The sequence below is a fragment of the Myotis nattereri genome, assembly GCF_964212035.1.
Source record: "Myotis nattereri genome assembly, chromosome: 8".
Lineage (NCBI taxonomy): Eukaryota > Metazoa > Chordata > Mammalia > Chiroptera > Vespertilionidae > Myotis > Myotis nattereri.
Window position 1 is genome coordinate 54,783,748 of NC_138083.1, and position 22,526 is coordinate 54,806,273.

At 51.5% G+C, this 22,526-nt stretch overlaps 1 protein-coding gene across 1 annotated transcript in view; it reads left to right on the forward strand.

The window, feature by feature from the left end:
• Positions 1 to 5,673: 5,673 nt before the first annotated feature.
• Positions 5,674 to 22,526, forward strand: part of PARD6G (par-6 family cell polarity regulator gamma) — a 65,336-nt gene continuing 48,483 nt past the window's right edge. Inside the window, exon 1 of the mRNA XM_081097463.1 lies at positions 5,674 to 5,996. Within this exon, the coding sequence (XP_080953589.1) occupies positions 5,925 to 5,996 (72 nt within the window). The 5' untranslated portion in view covers positions 5,674 to 5,924. The remainder of the gene's footprint in view (positions 5,997 to 22,526) is intronic.

The following is a 22,526-nucleotide window of genomic DNA, read 5'->3' on the forward strand; positions in this document are numbered from 1 at the left end:
CAACCACTTTATCCCACTCATAAAATCATGAGCAATATGATTGTTGATTTATTTTTTTTATTTTTTTGGAGAAAGAGGAAGGAAGGGAGAGAGAAAAAGAGAAGCCTCTTATATGTGCCCTGACCCGGGATCAAATCTGCAACCTTGGTGTATCAGGATGATGCTCTAACCTGCTGAGCCACCCAGCCAGGGCTATGATTGTTTATTTTTATTTTTTAAATGTTTTTTTTTTAATTGATTTCAGAGAGGACAGGAGAGATCGATAAGAACATCAATGATGAGAGAAAATCATTGGCTGCTTCCTGCATGCCCCACATGGGATAGAGCCTGTAATGCAGGCATGTATCCGACTGGGAATTGAATTGTGACCTCCTGGTTCATAGGTTGGTGCTCAGCCACTGAGCCATGCAGGCAGGGCAATTGTTTATTTTTAAACAAAAGTAAAAGTCTCTTTCAGAAGGAAAGCTTTTCCAATAAAGATTTAAAATTTTACTAGTATTTAAATTATAAACCAACGTTAGCAACCATATAGACATGTTTACTGTGCATAAACTAAGATTGTGTGTTGTAATGTACCCCGTGAATCACAGAAGGAGGCCTCAAGAAGTCGAATTAAAGAGTCACACTTACTGCAATCCGGTACTATGAGGGGCCATTCCCCAAATCTCATAGTGACAAGATGGTGGCAAAGCCAGACATATATAGGCAAAGATCACAAAGGTATTGATTACATCTCAAGGTTTGGAATGAGGAACCTGGTTTGCAAAAAAGCAGTTTACAGAAGCAGAAGCAGCATGTTATCTAAATTACAGTTTTGGGTCTCTGGATCACCGAATTGACAGAAACACATTATCTAGAGCCTAGGGTCTGGAATGAGGAACCTGGTCAGACTTAAGCATGTTATCTAAATTACAGTTTGGCGTCTCCTGAAACACTGAGTAAACAGGGACACGTTAACTGGAGCCCTCTGACCTAGGGATAACTGTGCTGTCCTTCCCAGGTAAAGGAAAATGTGCTTTCTAAGACCAGTAATGACCACAACCAATGGGATAATTGATATAATTCAGAAAATCAAAATAACTTTTCTATTGTTAAAGCAAATAAGTACAGAAGCCAAACAGTGGGGTTAAAGTTAAACTATAGTTTCTACCTGAGATGATTGCTACCATACTTCAGTGTGGTCATACCTTCAAATACAAATTCAAAATTAGTTGTCATAAATATCTTTACAGAACATAGTTTCTTGCAGTTTACAATCTACAGTATGGACATTTTAATGTTAAATTTATGTAAAAGTAAACTTGACAATATTGAATAATTAAAAACATTTTTTAATTTATTGATTTTACAGAGAGAAACATTTAAATAAGTGGATTGTTGATGCACTTATTTATCCATTCATTGGTTGATTCTTGTATGTGCCCTCCCCAGGGAGCAAACCAGCAATCTTGGTGTATCATGATGATGCTCTAACCAACTTAGCTACTCAGCCAGGGTGCAAACTGAGTAAGAATAGCAATGAATAACACTAAGGCTTTACTGGGTTGGATAGTTTTCTTAAGACAGGTTTCCTGAGAATGCTGGAAGGGACTTTCAGGCAGATTTAGAGATAAGGTCTTATCATTATATGGAAAGTGTCTTTGGTCCTAAAAAGGACAGGAGCTTCATGCAGTTTGCTGCTGTTTTGTGGAAGATGACTTCTGAAAACAATGGGAAATGCATGAGATCATTTTAGAGAAATGCATCTTTCAGGGAAGATAATATTTGGTTACTTTCATTCATTTTACTAGAGGCCTGGTGCACAAATTCGTGCACGAGTGGGGTCCCTAGGCCTGACTTGTCAGAGCCAATCAGGATCAAAATACCCACAATATCTGAAGTTTAAACAATATACCTAATCTAATTTCTCAACACTTAAAAAGTTCTGAATATGAACTGCTTAACCTTATTCTATCACATCTGAGGATCTGTGCCAAGTTCTTGTCCCACTTTGCCTGTTTTCCCACTTAGAAAATGGCGGGGAGGAGGTGAGTTCTTCCTTATTTCATAAGAAGTGGTCCAAGTGTAATCATACACTCTATTTTCCATGCACTAGAAAAAGAGAATGGGTCTTTGCCACTTCCTGAGTGGTTGATTAGAAGCTGCTTACTCGCAGTGATCTGCATTAGGATAGATTAGTTGGCATCCATACTGTGCTCTCCATCCCACTGGTTTCGAAAGTGACTGCAAATAATAATAATAAAAAAGATTCGACAGGAAGATGCAAATAACAGTATACTTTCAAGGATAACCGGAACAGTCTTTGCTTTGTCATAAAAGTCTGCCTCAATCCAGATCATTTGGCTGCATGACTCAAACTACTGAGATTAGCATAAAAATCTTGAAAGACTGTCTTTCCTTACATGCTCTATGTTCCTCAACAGGCAGGTTCATCTGCCTAAAAGGACAGATGATTTGCAGGAGAGACCATCAGAAAGAGAATGCTGGAATGGATAATTTTCTTTTATTTGAAATGTATTTATTTAAAAATGCTACCTACATTTGGTAATATTATATTTTCCCAACAGCTTTTCTCACTATTAACACATTGCTGCATGCAGTCAGGTGGTGAACAATTTTGGTTTGTCCCATTACTGGCATTCACTTTAATCACTTTATTAAAGGGTATCTGCAACATCCACTGTGAAATTACACTATTTCCCTTTGCAGTTAATGGCTAGGTGGGAAGGTACTTTGAGATTATGCAAATATCCTATTCCTCATTAAAAATAAAGCACCATTTGTGTGCATACTCTAAGATGATTAACAAAATTATTTTTTAAAAAGTTCACTACACAGATAGTACTGCTGAACTTTCTTGCTAAAGTAGTTAAGTACCTTTGGGCCAGATTTCCCTGGGAATGTACTATGCACATCCGTCTCCACGGTCTCCTCTCCTCCCCCCACGGCCTCCTTCACAGTCTCCTCCCGTCACTGTCCGTTCTCCGCACAGTTTCCTTCCCACCAGTCTCTCCATGTCACAGTTTCTTCCCCACAATGGTCCATTCTCTGTCATGGTCTCCTGCCTGTCACCACCTCCTTTCATCACAGTCTCCTCTCCACAGCCACCTGCTCCCCGCCACACTCCCTCCACAGTCTCCTGGTCTCCCCCCACCACGGTCTTCTCCCGTCATGGTCTCCTCTCCGCCGCAGCCTCTTCTCTGCCGTGTTCTCACCTCCATGGCCTCTTCTCCGTCACAGTATCCTCTCCGTCAACAAGATCTGCTGATTCAGCAACTCACATGAGGTTGACTTTTTTTCTCTCTATTATCAGGATCTAAAAAACAATTTATCTCTGTTATTTATTAAATCCCCCTTTCTTTCTGATGAAATTGCCTTTAGTCACCATGTACCTTGAAGTTAGAGATTTAAAAACGACGTTACTTCCATTTAAGCTACTGACAGCTGAAAGGAACACCTAGGGCTTTGGGGGAACACATTTTCCTGAGTCTACAGCATGTTTCCTTTTGGATCCTGGGGGCTCAGGCACCAATTCTGGATGGGTAATTTGAGGAGGATTCGACCCCTCCCCCTCCCTGTATAAATGTGAGTGTGTACCTCTGTAGCCCCAACCGCAGGGAAGGAATGCCTCTGGCTGGCGTGTTAGTTCATCTAAAGGGGAAGGTGCCCACTCCTGGCACTCACCTTGGGAAGGCACAACACCCCTCCTGCAAGTTGTACTGGCAGAGCAGGTTAATGATTTCGAAGCAGGGCCTCATCTGATGGTCTTTTGGTTGCCAGGATATCACCATGAAACAGGCCAGAGAAGCACTGCAGCATTCACCTGCAGTCAGTTAAGTGAATTGTCCAAGGTCATCTAGGTCACCTTAGGTTCAGGTCCTCCATGAGATGCCTGCAGACCATAGTGGAAATACAAGGCTTCCCCAAATTCCCAGCCCCTTTGCTGAGTCTCCACATTTAATTTCACTGAAATCTCTGAATGCCTTGCTGAGGTGCTGGCTCAGAGATAACTGACAGTTGCAATCAGCACGTGACTGGGGCAAGTTTGCACCATTTGGAGCCCACCTGCCAGCTAGAGAGAGCCCGCCCATGGGCCTCCCAGGCTTCTCTGACCCACGGCTGTGTGTCAGGCCAGGACCAGTGGAGAGATTTACAACCGTGCTGCTGGACCAAAAAAGAAGCTTTCCAGCCGAAGGCTCAGCTGTTCTTGCCTACCCATAGGCTTGAAGCCCTAGCCAAGTTGTGGCTGAAAACTCAGGCTCCACATGGGAACTGCCAGCTTTCCCAGCCTTTTCTCCTGCTGATCTTGCCAATCAAGAATTGACAGGGTAGCAGGTAGCTGCCACCCAAGAACCTCCCAAGATCTTGTTCAAGTGCAGAGCCCACTTCAGTGGATCTGGGTGGGGAATGCCTCCCCAGTGCTTGCTGGAGCAGGGGCTGCTGGGCCTCGGACCACACTGCGCCACAGGTGTGACAGACATGCGTTCAGCCCATCGGGCTTGGAATTCTGGAACTTCTAGCCTTTTCTCCCACTCTTCAAGTCCTAAGTTTGCTAGTAGGTGCCATCCCACCCTCGAATTCCCCCCTCACCCCAACCCCTTGTCCTGCCTGAGCATGCCTCTGAGGCTCTCCTACCCACACAGAACAATAATCTGTTGGTTGTTGGTTGTCAGCAACCAACAGTGACCTGTGACTTTTCTCGGGGTTGGCATTCAGCTTAGGAAATTGTCCTTTGAGAGAAAGTCGGCACCTCTGTGCAGTTTGCTCTCTCTGAGCTTGCTCAATGTGTGTCTTTTGGAAACCTGGAATTTGTTAAATTTTGCATAGATAATAAACTAATATACCATCCTTCCCACCTTTCAGACCAACAGACATCCTCAACCTTCTGTCTGGAATAGTTTCCCCTGCCTCTGTGGGAATCTCTTGGCATTTTTGTTGGCTTGCTTACTTCCCATGCACCTTGCTTTGGAACTCTGTATGTCTGGCCCCTGGCCAGCCTGTTTCTCTCTTATGGGCAGGGACTGTAATTCTGTGCTTCTCTGATCGTATCCTGCAGTAAAAGGACATGTAGTGAAATTAAATGGAAATCAAATTTTGGGTAATGCAATCTGTATTAAAGGGTTGAGTGATATTCATACTCTATGGCCTAGTGTGGTTCCCATATCATCCAAGACGATGGCAAAACTCAGCCCAAAGCCACCCCCCTCCCGGGCAGGGCAGTCGAAGCGGGGTGAGCTGGAGAGAGAAAGCCCGGGTGCGGAGGTGGAAATGAGGCACCCGAGGTGGGGGTGGGGGTGAGGCGATGCTTCTTCGCCCGAGCTTGGCATAGTGCGTACAGAAGCGCGCACCACACCAGATTAGTAGCCTTGGGGGCGGGTCCTCGGGAGATCGGTCCTCCGCGTGCGGGGTGGGACTTGGAGGAGGGTCCTCCGGCCGCCCGGAGAGAGTTTTATTGGCGCGAGTGCTCGGGGGCAGGTCCTCGCGGGACGGTTCCTCGCAGGGCGGGTGCTCCGGGTTTGGGGTGGACTAGGGTCCTTAGGGCTCGAGGGCGGGTCCTCGGGGCGCGGGGCGGGGATTTGGGGGGCGGGCCTTAGGGGGGCGGGTCCTAGGGCGGGCTCTCGGTTGCAGGGTGGCTCCTGGAGGGGGCGGATCCTTGGGGCGCGGGGTGGAGATTGGCGGCGGGTGCTCGGGGTGCGGGTGCTCTGGGCGGCGCGCGCCGGCGTCCTCCGCTCCTCCCGCGCGCGGCCGCTGAAGTCCCCGAGGCGCGCGGCCAGCCCAGCTCGGGCCGCCGCAGTCCCACCAGCCCCGCGGCCGAAGAGCGCGGGCTGGGACCGAGGCCACGGCGGTGGGCGCCGCCCCCAACGTCTTTCTGGAACCCCTGGAGCGGGGCGAGGGCGAAGACGAGGCTGAGTGGGGCCGGAATCATGAACCGGAGTTTCCACAAGTCTCAGACCCTGCGCTTCTACGACTGCAGTGCGGTGGAAGTCAAGAGCAAGGTGAGCTCGGGCCAGCTCTGCGCCCCCTGAGAATGAATGGGTGCCCCATAGGGCACTGGGCGCTAAGGGGGGCGGCCCGCTCTGGCGACAGCTTTGGAGCGCGGGCGCCGTCTGTGATATTCAGGGTCCGGCCATCCTTCCCGCCCCTGCGCGGACACAAAGCCCGCAGCCTTGTGGGGTCCAGCTGGGGCTCAGGCGCTCGGAGGGCTGAGCCATCGGCCGGTCTGCGCGGGCTCCGGACCCTCCGCGGGAGCGGCTCTTTTGTTCCACGAGCCGAAGGCGCCCGGCACGCCGCACGGTGGAGGGGCTTCAGGGGCCCGGGCCGGGGGAGGTCCCTGACCGTGCCGCCTCCTTCCCCGGAGTAGCGTCGGAACCGGCGACGCGGAGAGCACAGCCAGCCCCAACCCCCGGACCGGACCCCAGCCGCAGGGCGCGCCCCCGGCCCAGCCTCCCAGGGCGCGCCCGGCCGGCGGCTTCTCCCGCTGCCCGCGCCCGGCTCGAGCGTGCCCGAACTTGCGGGCAGCAGTGCGCGTTTGGGTTCCTGGCTGATAGGATCTGGCGCTTCTGTACTTTGCAGAGGCGGCTTCTTCGCCCAGACGCTTTTGTCTGCGATGGTCTTGATGGGGGACCCCTCGGGCAGAGGCGGAGCTGCAGTTGGTCGGGGTCCTGGAGAAGGGGGCCCCTCGGGCCTTTCGCTGCGTGCTGCTTGGAAGCCGGCCCTCTTGTCCTTTCTCTCTGTGCCCCCTCCCCGCGGTCAAGTCTGGCCAAGCAGCCTGCTTGGTGGGAGGGGCGGGGCCGGAGGGTGGGCTCGGATCCCCACCTGCGCGCACCCTTGGTGCCGGGGCGCGTACACCCTGGCCGGGCCTTTGGGGAGACAAGTCCCCGGGTCCCTGTACCAGCGCCCCTGCTGACTAGGGGGATCCTCTGGTGTAGGGTTTCCAGGACATCCGCCGAAGAAGGGGGCTGGGGGTTTCGAAGCTGCAGTGAGTTGCAGGATTTCATTCTCATCTTCAGTCTTACAGATTTTCTATGAACCCCTCGTTTCCAGTAAGTTCGCACCCTTCCCCCCAGTGCTGATTCCGTGGTCCTCACCCCCACCCATCCGCTCTTTAGCCTGGCAGAGCGCCCCCACCCCCCAAATCAAATGTGCCCGCTGAGTCCTGTGGGAGAAGAACCCGCAGGCATGAGTAGGAGCTCCAAATATTGTCCATTTCTTTAGCTCAGTGGGAATCGGGCTTTTTGAGCTCATTGTCCACTACAATAGCAGTGTGGTGTTTCATTTTTTAAAATTTTTCTTTTGAGATCATCATAGATTAACAGGCTGTTGTGGAATAAAATACAGAGACTCCTCCAAGTGACTTCTTGTAGCCAGTGTCACATCCAGGACCTGAGCACGTGTGGAGGTGGTGTGCACATTCCTGTCACCACCAGCACGGTCACAAGGTCCCTCCTGCTGCCCCTTCACATGGCTACTTGATTCTAAGTGTGCACTGAGTGACACTAACGCTAATGCCATTCCTGGATTGCACTAGCCACGATCCCCATGCTCAGTCCCACGGGCGGGGCCAGAGGGGGGCGCTGCCTGGTGTACAGGATCCCTCTGGAGGCAATGCCCTCCCAAAGCTCTTACCCAGCTCTTCTGGACTGCCTGTCCATGCAGGCTGCTGGGGGTTGGAGAGTAAGGGTCTGTCTTAGCCTCTCCTTGGGGTCTGGGGGTGTGGGTGTGCTGGCAGCCCAGTGGGGTGCATTCTGCCTCCCTGATCCTGAGTTTTAAGTTCAGATGCAGTGAATGCTCCCCTGGAGGTGAGTGGCAGAGCCAGAGGTTTGGTTGAATTTGGGAGCACTCCTGGAAGGACCATACCCAGTGGGCCCCACTAGGCTGGCTGGTTCTACAGCCCCCGCCCCTTTGAGGGGATGGCCTCACCTTGCTGTTTGTACGGAGGCTCCATGAGGCTCTTCGCTCTGCATTCACCCTCCCACTGACCCTCTTAGTAAATGTTTGCTCTCATGGAATCCATCTCTGCAGGAGCCTTTACTTCTGCTGTCAAAGTACAGGAGGCAGAACTCTGTCAGTGATGTCTTTGTTAATTTTTTAAATCCTCATCGAGGATATTTTTCTATTGATTTTAAAGAGAGAGGGAAAGACAGAGAGAAACATTTATGTGAGAGAAACACATTGATTGGTTGCCTCCTGCGCGCACCTTGACCAGGGTGGGCCAGGGAGGAACCTGCAACAGAGGTGCCTGCCCTTGATCGGGATCGAACCCAGGACCTTTTGGTCCACAATCCGACGCTCTATCCACTGAGCCAAACCACTAAGGCAGCGATGACTTTAACTTAAATGCAGCAGCACTGTAACACCTGAGTTTGTATGTGAGGAAACTGGTGCCAGGGGAGCCGAATCCAGATGATTCTGCCACCTACCACCTTGTGAGCTTTCATGCAAGTCGTTTAACTTTTCTGAGCCTCAGTTATTCATCTGTGAAATGGGCATGGTACCTGCTCTGTTACCTCCTCAGACCCAATGAGGCGATGCATGAGAAAGCACTTTGAAACTGCACAGCACCCACGTCGTAAGAGTTAAGTCCGCAGGTCAGGATTCCTTTGCATTTCAGGATATTGGGTCTGAAAACCATCTCTGATCCACTCAAAATAATTGAGGTCAGCCCCCTGTCACAGCTGGTCAATTCCCAGAGCTTTGGGGACATTATTTCTTGACCTGGTGGCTCTCCCCCATCATGTAGTCTCTTACACTTCCCCAAACATTTCTGCCTTAATACTTGTGATTCCCCAGTTCTGGCTGTGGGGCCACTGTTTTTCCGCTTACTTGGGAGGGAGGGGCCTTGCAGGTATTTGGAGGAGCAAGTCGTGGCCCACCAGAGGGTAGCAAGAAAGCCAGTGCTGGGAGAGTCTGCAGGGGACAAAGCAATTGGTGATGAGTTGTCATTTGAGAAGATAGGAAGCAACACAGTACCATGGAGAACTCTCAACGGTGCCTTTCCCTGTAGCCTGAGAAAGCGAAGGAACACAGTTAAGCTATCTCAGCAGGGTGCTGCACCCTCACCCCACCCTCTGGTTGGAGCCCCATTTTGGGTCGCACAATGGTCTCATCCATGTTCCCTGGCGCCACCCAAAATGCTGTCTCTGAGTCTTCTCTGTCCTGAAGACCCTCCTATAAGCCCATCCCACGTTTCTACCCAGCAGGCAGGCTCCTCTGTCCTCTGACCCCTCTTCCGCGCTTCCCTCGTCCCAGGGCCCTGGTCACAGTGCTCGCGCAGGGGTGCTTTTCAGAGTAGGGACGGAGGACCATGTTTACACTCACAGGGCATATCTACTGTGTTTGGGGGAGAATAACACTACAGGAGGCTTTAATACAGTTTTCACTAACTTGTTTAACTAATGTTGGAGGCCTTTTTGGAATATAAACAAATACATTTGTCCTTATAGACCTTATTAGGCAGGGGCGGGGAGTGGGTGGGCGGGTTAATTTTCTGGTCCAAAGATGAGCCACTGCTTAGGGCTGCTGCACGGCCTTCTGACCCTTTATATCCAGAATGTGTGCATTCGTCTTTGCTTTACAGAATCAGGATTGTATTTTGTCGGCATGTTATATTTTCCCTCTCCAACTTCGCGGTGTATATTGCAAATGTTTTCTCCTGTCATAAATATTTTTAGAAAACATATTTTTAAAATGACTACATACTATTTTCCATCTTACGTTTAAACCATAATTAATTTAACCAATATCGTATTTCCAATTTTTTCTATAATAAACGATGCTGTGAATAACATCTTTATATTTAAATCTTTATATAAATATATAAAGTATATAAAGAATCCTGATTCTGTTAAATCAGCTCAGAACTCTCATTGTTTTTGAGGACAAATTCCTAGAAGTGGAATTGCTGGGTGAAGGCTTTGGATACCTATTGCTAAGTTTTCTTATAGAAAGTTATATGCCCTGTTTCATCCCTCCCCGTCCCTCCAAAACTCTGTTTTCTTATTCTCTCCCAGGTAGACTAGTGAAACACTGTCCTTTGGTTTTAATTTGTGTCTTAGGTGTTAGTGAACTGAAACTTTTTACATCTGTTGGCTGTTTGTACGTCTGTTTCTTCCCTGCACCTTTCTTCTGTTACTCTTGTTTTCATTGGGCTTTGGAGCTGCTTGTCCATTCAGTGCCAGAGGGGCTGGGGTGACAGTGTTGTAAGGCGGTGTGTCCCCTGGTCCCCACATCTTGCCTCTGGCTGAGGGTGCTGGGTGCCTGGCCTGGCCTGCAGGGACACACCCTTCCGTCTGTTGCGCTGGTTCCTGGCCAGGCTCCCCACGGGTGCTGGGCCCTTGCCTTCCGAGGGCCCGTTGAGAACCGCCTGACACAGTTTGACTCACCTGTGTGTCAGCTGCACCCTTATAAGGTTCCGGTTTTGCTATATCTGTGCATGCCACATTCAAACAGGTTTGGGAACTTGATGTGGGTCGTTGCACCTAGAGGAGACTCTCAGGGACCCAGGTCGGGATGTCAGTGTGTGGGCACTGCTGGTGTCAATGACAAGCTTGGGAGCAATAGAAAGCCCTACAGACCTTCCTGGGTTCAAGCCCTTGCCTGGGACCCATGGCATTTTAGACAGAGGATTCTCCCCACTTCAGGGAAGGGAGGAATATCAGGGGTCGAAAGATGGAGCTGGTCAAGGTGTCAGACTCTCTACCATTTGTGAATCAGCAAAAAGGGGAGGCATCCTGACTTTTCCCCTGACAGGGCCCCCTGGGCTTTTAGAGATGAGAAAGAAAGGAGCCTGGAGTGAGGACAGCAGCAGCCCCAGGACGACGCAGATGGGTCAGGGTCCTGAGGGTCAGGTGTCACACTTGTTCAGCCGGCTCTTGTCAGGTTTACTGACTGCCCGCGTCCTGGCCACAGATTTTGCTCTACTGTGAACCTGGAGCAATGGCAGCCTCTGACGGCCCAGTCTGGACACTGCTCTCTGGGTAGGGTGTGTTCACAAGTATTTCTTCAAACTTATTAACCACCCACCCCAACATAGATAGGTACTTATGTGTCAGACACTGTTCAAAATACATAGTGATTGCAAATATTCATTGATTTGTCCCCATCACAACTCTGCAGGACGGGTTCTGTTTTCAGCTCCATTCTGACAACGCTGATGTCCAGGGAGTCTCAGGAAGCGCCCAAGGTCAGAGAGTCACGTGCTTTCCCACAAACTGTCCGTGGCCCTGGGGGGAGGGGGGTCCTGACTCCTCTCCCTCAGGCAGCCCTGAGAGCCAGGTGCAGGTGTTCCCGGCTTGTGCTGCGTAGGAGACAGACCCCTTGGGCTGTGTGGCTGTAGAGCTGGGGAAGGAAGGTCTCTTGCTTTTGGGGGAACAGTTGCTGCTCTTCTTGCACCTCTGTAGCTGGTTCTTGCCACACAGCCTCGAGGGAAGTCCTCTGCTTAGGAGCTGTCCCTAAAAGTCTGGGTCCACCAGCCATTCATTTGTTTACTCACAGCTGCTGTGTGCCAGACCTGGGGCTGGTGCTGGGGTACAGAGGTAGCCAGGACAGACCGTATCCCCACCTTACAAGTTACAGGCCAGCGAAGGTTCAGTCGGCAAGTGAGCAGATTGGGGTGGGCTGGGTGTGGGGTCCTTCACATCTCCTGGTCCGTGGCTGACCGTCCAGCAGCCCCACCCTTTCCTACTCTTGCCCATGGACGCTCAGCCTTTCAGGGAGCTGCTCCTGACTACCTTTCCACGCTGGATCTCTTGTGTGACGTCCAGTGGGTGTGACAGCAAAGGGCACTAATCTCAGGCATGCAGGTGGATCCAACTTTATGTGTGTACACCTGGGTGACCACAATTCAGGTCAAGGTGTGGAACATTCCAGCATCCAGGAAGGCTCCTTCCTGCTGCCTAGTCAGCACCCCTCTGCCGTGTGACCACCACCAGGATCTCTGTCACGATGTGATTCACGATGCACTCCTGTGTCCGTAGGCCCGTCCACGCTGTGCAGTCCATGCTGTGCGGGGGAAGTAGGGAGTATTTTTCAGGGGAGCCGTGCGTTCCTCTGTGCATCAGTCTGGGTTGAGGTCTGGGCTCTTCCTGCCGTTTGGTGCCGAGAGCCGCACGCGCACCTCCTCTGGTGGCTGCATGCGAGCTCCTCTTCGGTTCTCAGTGGCCACTTGCGCGGCTGCTGTGCTCCGGCTTCACAGGACACAGAGCTGCCCGGCGTGGTCCTGGTCAGCCTCACCCCCAGCTTGGGGGGCTGCTCGCGACTCAGGTGTGCAGATGGGGACCCTGGCCTGCGCTGCCATAGACGTCTGAGGACTTGGGAGTTCCCAAAGACGTTGACTGCAGCTTATTAAGTATTTGTTGATTAATACATCAAAATGACACAGGAAGATATTCCTTGCCTTAGAGCTTGGAGTTCCCACCACTCATGTGCTCTCAGAGTCCTTCATTTAATTCTGTGGTTCGAATTGTTGCTCTCATGCTTTTCCTGGATTTCCGTAAGTCCATACCTGCTTCTGTGAGCCCTCTGGTGAGCCGAGCATCAAGGGAGAAGGTGGGACAGGTGAGCACGGGTGGGGCTGGTGCTCCTTGGCAGTTCACAGGACATCTAAGGCTACAGGCTCTTTGATGACACTGGAAAATCTTCCTTTCAAAAAGTGTGAGTTCCTGCCCTGGCCAGTGGCTCAGTGGTTAGAGCATCAACCCACACGCTGAGGGGTCGAAAGTTTGATTCCAGGTCAAGGGCACGTATCAGGATAGCAGGTTTGACCCCCGACCCCAGTCAGGGTGCATGCAGGAGGCAACCAGTCAATGTGTCTCACTCACATCAATGATTCGATGTTTCTCTCTCTCTCTCCCCCCTCCTTTCCTCCCTTCCATTCTCTCTAAAAATCAATGGAAAAAATATCCTAGGGTGAGGATTCATACACACACACACACACACACACACACCACACGCATACACTCACAACACACACACAACACACAGACACACACACGCACACGCACACGCACACGCACAGTGAGTTTCCAGGTGGAATGAACCCCCAGTGCCTGCACCTGGTGGGCCGCGGAGATCTGAGGCCCTGTGCGCACCTGAGGAGGTGGATGTGTTCTGTGTGACTGACCAGGAGCTTCTCTGCTCCCCCTAAGAGTCCTGTCCAGTGAGTGGGTGCATTCATTTTCCCTTTGACATCAGAATGCTTGTCAGAAGCTGGATTCCACGTCAGACCTCCCAGCAGAGCCCTCTGGGCCTGAGCTTCTGAGACAGGACGTGAGGACGGGTGTGCAGTCCAGAAAGCCCCCTGCCAGCGGCCTCCTGTGGGGCGTGTGCTGTTGTGGAAGGGCCCCGAGGTCCCTGGATGAGGGCCGTGGAAGAGAGGAGCGTGAGGGCCATTTGTCAGCGGCGCTAGGGGAATTGGAGACTAAAGTAATGCTAGTATCCTGTTTTCCATGGCTTGGGGGCCTGACCATCGGCTCCCCACCCACAAGTCCTGACCTCACTTCCCTCGCTGGTCTGGAATAATAATGGGGTGTTGCTATGGGACAAAACAAACTTCTCTGCTGGTGGGATGGTCCCACATGGAGGAGGAGGTGGCCCCCAGCCCCTGGCCTGTGCTCACCTTGGCGCCATCAGCAGCTGCACAGGTGCAGGCATCAGAAGGCAGAGATCCAACAAGAACATCCTCCTGTTACTCGGAGGTGTAGAAGCTCTGTATGTCTGGACAGACATCGGACAGACGTTCCAGACATCAAGGAATGCTCTTATGAGAAACGGGGTGTTGAGGAAGCCCCACTCCGCACTTCACCTTGCGCTCAGAGTCACCTGTCCTGTCCACCCCCTTCCTGAGTTGGGAACATTTTCCCAGGGATGTGGCCCAGTGCTTGTCAGTGGTGCCTCTTCTTCTTCTTTTAAAAAATATTTTTATTGATTTCAGAGAGGAAGGGAGAGGGAGAGAGATAGAAACATCAATGATGAGAGAGAATCATTGATCAGCCGCCTCCCACATGCCCCACACCAGGGATCGAGCCCGAAACCCAGGCATGTGCCCTGACTGGGAATCTAACCATGACCTCCTGGTTCATAGGTCGAAGCTCAACCACTGAGCCACGGTGGCCGGGCTTCTTTTCTTTCTTTCTTTTGGCTAATCCTCACCTGAGGATATTCTTTCCATTGCTTTTTCAGAGAGAGTGGAAGAGAGAGAGGGGGGAGGGAAGAAGGGGGGAAGGAAAGAGGGAGGAAGAGAGAAAGAGAAAGAAAGAGAGAAACATCGATGTGAGAGAGACACACATTGATTGGTTGCCTGCCATACGCCCCAACCAGGGGCAGGGAGTGAACCTACAATCCAGGCACATGACCTTGATGCACAGGCCAATGCTCTAACCACTGAACCACGCCAGCCAGGGCAGTGGTGCCTCTTCTTGGCCCAAGCGGTCATGGACCCTAGTCACAACCGGGCTGAGCACCAGCACCTGGCCCTTGCGAGTGGACTGGCTGTTGGGGCTGTCCTGTAGTTCCAACTCAAGTGTGTTTCTGGGGGGCACCTGGTCTCTGGGTTCTCTCCCTGCCCTGGGTGCCCGTCCAGCCTGGTGGGAACAGCTGCCTCTAGGTCACACCAGGTGGAGGAGAGTCCAGGTGGGTGTGACCGTGTCAGTTTCAGTGAAGTGTCATTTCTTGGAGCGTCAGGTGTGTGCTGGGCTTTTGCCAGCCCTCTTGCCGGTGGGCACATGGCAATGCTGTTTTCCTGATGCTCATGACGCCTTACACATGGGCTGCAGAGAGGAGGCCCCGGGGGCTTGGCCTGGCTGCTCCCTCACCCAGCCACCCGAAGTCTCAGCTGTAAGTGGCAGAACCAGGTCTCAAATCCTCAGCTGCTACACCTGCTCCCATCCAGTTCCCCTACCCCCGGATTCCACCTCCTGGGAAATAGATAACACCTGCCTGCTCCAACGTGCTCTGAAGTCACGTCACGTGTTCCAACACCTCCCTCCCCACGTGTCCTGGTCACCAGCTCGGGGCTGGGCTGCTTTCTGTGAACCCCCGTGTGAGCTCTGGCCGTGCACAGCCAGTGTGTGTGGGCGGGGGTGGCTGCAGGGGGACCTGGCTGCCTGTCTCACCTCCTCCTGTCCTGCTGCATAGGCTCTCTGCAGCTGTCGCCAGAGTGTCGTCTGTGACTTCCCAGGGCCCTAGCACACCTGGACATGTCACTTAGCAGAGGCCCCTTGAAGTTCACGGTGGGGGCTGGCAGCGCCTGCTGGGCTCAGTCTCCATGGTGAGCACAGCTTTTCTCTTATGGAATTATGAAAAGGTGGTTTCGTTTTGAAAAATGGCCCTGAGGAGCAACTGCCTGCCCGCGAGGGGAGATGCAGGGCCTAAGAAAGCGATGGCTTCAGGCGGCAATGAGGAGGCGCCTCACCGAAGGAAAGGGGGTGCCCATGACGAGCTGAGGATCTGCTGTTATGAAGCTGCACATGCAGGAGGCGTCCTTACTGTGTTTGCAGAGGGTGGCCTGTGTGTGCCCGTGGAAGTCTGCTCCAGGAGGCAGTGTGCTCCCTGACCCCACAAGCTCTGTTGGCCAAGAGTCGGGGGTGCTCTGTGGACGGGCTGGTCGTAGCCACTGGTGAGCAATTGCCTTTTGCTGATCTCTCGGCACGCAACTCGCATTTGATTCCAACAGCAACCCTATTAAGAATGTGCTTTTGTCCCTTTTATACAAAGAAGGAAATTCAGTCAGAGAGGTTGAAATGGCCCAGAGTCAAGCAGCCAGTAAAGGTGAGTCAGGAATTTGAACCTGGTGTGTCGATCCAGCCTTGCTCTGAACGACTCTGCCCTACTGTCTGTATTGGTAAGACACCCCTGACCCGACCGCATCCCTCCTCAACCTGTGCCCATCCATCGTGAGCGCACATTGTGACCCCGCTTCCCTGCACAGCCCAGGGTCCAGGCTCCTCTGCCTGTGGTTTTATGCTTCAGGAATGTTCCATGGAAGTGGCAGCCATGAGTAGGCCTGTCTGCAGCTCTCCTCTCATAGCACCAGGGTCTCCCCATACCTGCACCCTAGCTCCTAGAGCAGCCCCTCCTTGTCCACACTGGCAGCTGTCCTGTCCCACCGGGGAATCCCTCCCCACATGGGGCGCCCCTCTCCCTGCCTGACCTTCCATGTGGAATTCTCGCCCTGCCATTGAGGCTCTTCAGGATTGTCTAAATTCCCTGTAATAGCCTCGATTTCTTTGTTTACTAGCGTGTGACTGTGAGCAGCTTACTGAGTCCTTCCGGGTCCCAGGCTGCTGTCTGTGAGTGAGAACAGTGACACCTCTTGTAGGAGTTAGGGTTAAAGAGCCTGCGCACAAAGCTTGGCACTGGCCACATCTTCTCCCCAAACTAGAAATCCCTGCTGGGCAGAGGCCAAAGACCACGTTCTTGAATCTGTGTCCTCCCGCTTCTGCCCTGCCCCATGCCTGCAGAGCAGTGCTGGGTCCATGGCTGCAGATGTCACGTGTGCTCGCAGAGGTGACCACAAGTGCAGTGGGTCCTCAGGCTCCCGCAGTCCTGGGCAGCCTCGTGCAGGACGTGGGCTTGTCGGGGCAGTTCTGCAGGTGCCCACGGCAGCCCCGTCATCGCTCCGGATCGCGGTGGGTGGACTGGGCACAGGAAGGGGCCAGGCTCTCTCTCAGCTCCACCCTGTCTGACTCACCGGTCTGTGGCCCGATTTTAAACTGTCCCAACGTGCCAGCCCAGGAAGTCGTGCCATGGCAAGGCCCCACGCTCCAACAGACTCAGATGCCTTGTCAGGTGCAGGCTGTGCTTTGTGAGCGTTCCCCAAAGGGAGGCCTTTCTACGTTTTCTATATGGTGTGCACGTGCACACAAGCTCCTGGCCCTGTCCCAGCAGCGGTCCTGCGATGCTTGCATGGACCCTACAGATGCATGCTCCTTTTGTGATTGGGTCCAGCCCCCTTCCTGACAGAAGCCCTGATCCTGCTCTTAGGGGGGTTCTGATGGTCTCAGGAAACCCCGCTCCCCTGCAGTGATTGGTTCAGAGGGGCCTGTGACCTCCAACCCCCAAACCCCGACAATGAGACAGAGGGTCCTCTTCCTCTGAATGGTGTTGATTGTTGGACCCACCTTGAAGAAGCGGGGGGCATCAGAGACACCAGCCACAGAACCACCACCTGCACTGCACTCCTGGCTCCCGGGCTGTCTCCCATGGGCGGTGCTGTGGGTGAAGTGCCCCTGTGCTCTCTGCTCTTTAAATCCAGGCCTGTGTCCTACGGTATCTTCATTGCCTTTCTTAGTTTGTAATTGCACATTTGCACGTGTGATTCCTGTGCATCATCTGGCTGCCAAACAAACCGTCAGCCCATGAGGACACTCACAGGAGCTCAGGGCCCGGCCCCATCTGGCATTCAGTAAAATTTTGTTGAGTGAACCAGCCCTTAGTGGTGACTAGCAGGGTGCTTACTGGACGTTTCCAACCCTGCTCTTCAGGCCAGTGTGCACCCTGGGAGTCTTGTCGGAATACAGACTGTGCATCTCAGCAGGCCCAGGCATTGCTGCTGCACCATGAGGAGCAGGACCTGGGTTTTATTTTATTATTTTTTTTTGTTAATCCTCATGGAGGATATGTTTTTATTGATTTTTTTCAATGCATATTTATGAACTTCTTTTATTCCAATACATTTCCACACATCTCATCTGAAGACATAACACAGGAGCCTGTGTGACTTGGGCAATGTTTTTATTGCTTTTTAGAGAGAGAGGAAGGGAAAGAGGGAAACATCTCTGTAACCCTCACATGTGCCCCGACCAGGAATCAAACCTGTGACCCTTTGGTGCACAGGACCACAATCCAACCAACTGAGCCACACCAGGCAGGGCAGGAGCTGGGTTTTAGAACCTGGGAGCCTGGGCCCAGCTCTAGAGCCCCTGGCTCATGGCCGGGGTGGGCGGGCCAGGTGTGCAGGGCTCCCGCTCCTGGCTCCGAGAATTCCCTCTCTGGGCCAGGCCCTGCTGCTGGTTCTGTGACTTTTGACCTCACTGGGATCACATTCAGTTGTGTTTTCCTTGAGTTTCCGTGTTGTAAAGGCTTCCTGAGTCATTATCCCTGAAACAGCTCTGTTGGCTTCTTCATTTCATCCCTGGGCATGTGCTTCCTGTTTGATGGGCATTTACAGCTTCCGTTCTTCACTATCGTAAATATTTTGATGAACATTTTCCATCCTCATCTGTCTGTGTTTCTGATGACCTGCCATTGCTCTCACCTGACAGGAGGGGCTGGGGCCTCAGCAGGGGTGGGGCCCAGCTGGGTGCTGTCCGGCTGGTGGGGCAGGCCTCGGTGGGTGGGGCCTTGTCTGCCCTCCCAGCAGCAAGGAGCTCAGAGCTGCGGGGACCCCAGGGTCACCTGCTTGCACGTTTCAGGTCTGCGTTGTAGGACAGCTATCAGAGGATGTCCTGTGAAGGGTAGTGTAGCCCCCGGGGGCCCCCCAGGAGTATCTCGTGTCCCAGATGAACGCAGCCTCTGACAATAGGAAATGACCGAGGGCCCCTGGCAAGGACCGCTCCGGGGATATTGGAACAGGAAGGTCTCGTGTCAGGACACTTGGTCCCTGGAGATTAGGGCAGTGATTGCATCAGGACTGGAGAGGTCGCATCCCTGACCGCTGTGTATGGCTTTATGAGGCCCCACAGCCCCGTCACACACGTGGGGAACAGGAGTCCAGAGAGGCCTTGGGCCTGTCCCCACGCCCGGAGCAGCGCCAGTGCAGGACGAGGGGAAGGGACCCAGGCCCCGGAGCTGGCATGGCCTTGGCCCCACGTTGCTCCCAGCGGATTATGTAGTTGATGTGGTCCCTTCCATTTCCTTGGTGTTCTCTCCTTTTTCCCTCTGGCACTATCACCTTCTCAGATATTGAATGATTTAGGTATTCATTACTTTCACTGTCTCTCTTCCCTACTGGGATGTCAGTTCTGTAAGGACAGGCATTTTTTTCTGTTTTGTTCACGGCATTCCCCAGTGTGTAGGACAGACAGTACACACTTAGAGCTATTTCATCAAAATCTGAGGATGATTGCAAGCAGGGCCCACACCTCACACTCATTGTTCATTCTCTGAATTCATTTTGAGTGCCCACTGTTACTGAGGTCTGTGGGGGATGAAGCAAGATCACACTTAAAAAAAAATTTATGACTGAAAAGCCCAGGGCAGGATAGTGTCTGTTTAATAAGTTCCATTGGCTGCCCGGCCAGTGTGGCTCACTGGTTAAGTGTAGACCTATGAACTAGGAGGTCACGGTTTGATTCCTGATCAGGACACATGCCCGGGTTGCGGGCTTGACCCCCCAGTAGGAAGCATGCTGGTTAATGATTCTCTCTCATCATTGATGTTTCTCTCTCTCCCTTCCTCTCTGAAATCAATAAAAATAATATATTTTTTAAAGTTCCTATTGGCAGTTTGGAGAAGGGAGTTCAGTCAAAAGACACATGTCACTTAAAATGACACTTTTGTAAAAGTGTGCTGGTGGTTTGGGGTACTTGGGGTCACTCTTGTGAAAGGGAGCAGAGGGAGAGAATGATGGCTGCACCTCCTTCTGGGGAAAGTAATTTGGAAGCAAAGACTTTTTTTTTAAGAAAACACCCAGTACCTTCAGGGAGCGCTGGGCATAGCTGCGAGCACACAAAGCTGAGTATCTTTCAAATTGGCATTTAATGTTGAGCTTTGACGTCTGAAATAAAGTCAAAGCCAGTGCCCTGCTGGCTTCCTGCAGAGAGTGTGTTTTACTCGCTTAGAGACCCCCAGGTCGCTCTTCCCTCGTCCATTTGCAAATATTCCAACATGCCTTCTGGGTTGCGCCTGTGAAAACATCTTCACCTTCCTGATGACACGTGTCATCGGCCTCAGGTGGATGGGCTGTGGCAGGTACACCGGGCGAGGCTAGTGCAGGCAGGCACCCAGCCTGACTCCATGCTCACATCTGACTTCCTGTGTTTTGTTGTTGTTGTTTTTGTTAATCCTCACCAGAGGATATTTTTTCCATTAGAGAGTGGAAAGGAAGGGGGAGGGGGGGAAGAGAGAGAAAGAGAAAAGCATTGATGTGAGAGAGACACATTGATTGGTTGCCTCCAGATCTTGCCCCGACGGGGCCGGGGAGCAAACTGTAACCCAGGTAGGTGCCTTTGACTGGGAATCAAACCTGCGACCCTTCCGTGCATGGGCTGATGCTCTAACCACCAAGCATGCTGGCCAGGGCTGGCTTCCTGTTTAGTGACTGTCAGTCAGTGTTAACTTAGTTGAAATTCTAGAGTTTTATTTAAAAATGGTTAGCAAAAGTTTAATTTATGAATTGAATGAAGATTCGAGTGCCTGCTATATACAGGGTGTGAGCTAGGCTGCAACACGAGACCCTGCTCTCACGGGCCCCTCTAGTTGTGAGCTGTGGTCCTCTCCTGCCCTCGCTCATGCAGTGATTAAACATTTGTGGCTGCTTGGGGTTTGGGAGGTGTCTTACAGTGACCTACTTACTAAGCAGATTTTAACTGGTAATGACTTCCTTCATGCCTGGCTCCTGTGGCCTTGCCTGGTGAGTCTGACGACACCCCATCATGCCCTGTGGGCATCTTGCAAACCAAGAGCCAGATGACTTAACCTTTCTCAGGTGCAGAGCATCTGTGAGTCCGAGCTGCCTCCTCCACAGGCGCACTCGGGGTAGAGGCGGGAAGGCGGGGGAGCTTGCCGGTGTGATTGTGGGCATGAAGACAGCCAGCCAGACCTGAGGCGCCCACAAGCACGCCTCTCCTGCTCAGAGTTAAACTTGTTTGTACACACAGTTGACTTGTTTAAACATGCGGGTAAGTGTGGAGAGACCTCCTGAGGTATCAAGAAAAGGGAAAATTTACTTAATATTTTTAACCTGGAAAAAAAGAAATGATCATGGTCATGATTATCTTTGGGGTCACATGACATTGAATGATGAAAATAGATTTATATTGTCAGAGCCTGGTGACTCCAGAAATATCATTCATATAAAGTTTTAGTTCCTGAATTGGAGAGGAGAGATGGACGGCCTTCTGCAGTTTGTGGCCAGGGTGGAGAGGGGCGGGAGAGAGATGGCAAGTTCTGTCCTGTTCAGAGTCCTGCCCTCCGTCCTCCTTCCCAGTTCAACTTTGTGGGACCCATTGGAACTGGAAAAGCTGGCCCTGCCAGCTTGGACGAGTATCATCTCTTGCTTCTCCCCTTCAGGGCCCGGCATCATTGGGGGCCTTCCCCCAGCTCTTAGGTCTTTATCTTCCAAACTGATGAGCACTGACAGCAGGTAGTTGGACCCCTGGTCCCTTGGGGTTCCCGTCTGTCTGGAGAAAGCAGTCCTTCTGTGGTTTCCATGTTTCTGGATGTGCCCTTCAATCAGCCTTCAACTAGCTGTTTTTATTTTTAAACTATTCTTTAAGGTGTAATATTTTTAAAATAGCTCTAGAAACTATAATTCACATGAAATAAAAACCACACCTTTTAAGTGTAAATCGGCTAGTTTTTAGTACATTTAGAGTTGTGCAGTCATGACCACTATCTAATTTTAGAACATTTCTTCACCCCATACCCATTAGCAATTATTCTCAATACCTCCCGACCCCCAGTCCCTGGCAACCACTAGTCTACTTTCTCTGTGCATTTGCCTATTCTGTGCATTTAGTATAAATGGAATCACACAATATGTGGTCTTTGTGTCTGGCATCTTTCATTTAACATAATGCCTTTCCCTTAGCGTATGTCAGTACTTCATTCCTTTCTGTCGCCGAATAATACGCAGTTATACGGATAGACCAGCCCTGGCCAGGAGGCTCATTTGTTTGGAGCATTGTCCCATACACCAAAAGGTCTCAGGTTCGACTCCCGGTCAGGGCACATACCTCGGTTGCAGGTTTGATCCCTAGTCAGGGCTTGTAAAGGAGGCAACTGATCGATGTTTCTCTCTCACATCGCTATTTCTCTCTCTCTCTCCCAAATCAACTTAAAAAGCACATCCTTGTGTGAGGATTAAAAAACAGAAAAGGATAGACAACATTTTGTTTATCCAGTGTCAGTGATGGACATTTGGGTTGTTTCCACTCTTGGCTTTTGTAAATAATGCTGCTGTGAACATTCATGTACAGGTTTTGTGTGGACATATGTGTTCCTTACTCCTGGGTGTACACCTAGGAGTGAAATTTCTGGGCACTATATACAATATTTTTTGGAGCTGCCAAACTGATTATCAAAGCAGCTCCACTGTTTTACATTCTTACCAGCTGCGCCTGAGAGTTCAGATTCCTCCACTCTTCCCAACGCATTGTCAAAGAATCCTATCAAAGAATCATTGCCTAACCCAAGTAATGAAAGTTTTATCCTATGTCTTCTAAAAGTTTTATAAATTCATTTTTCACATTAGGTCTATATCCAATCTGAGTTAATTTTTGCTTATGATATGAATAAGGCATCCAACCTCATTGTTTGCATGTGGGTATCAAGCCAGCACCATCTGTTGAAAAGACTGTTCTTTTCCA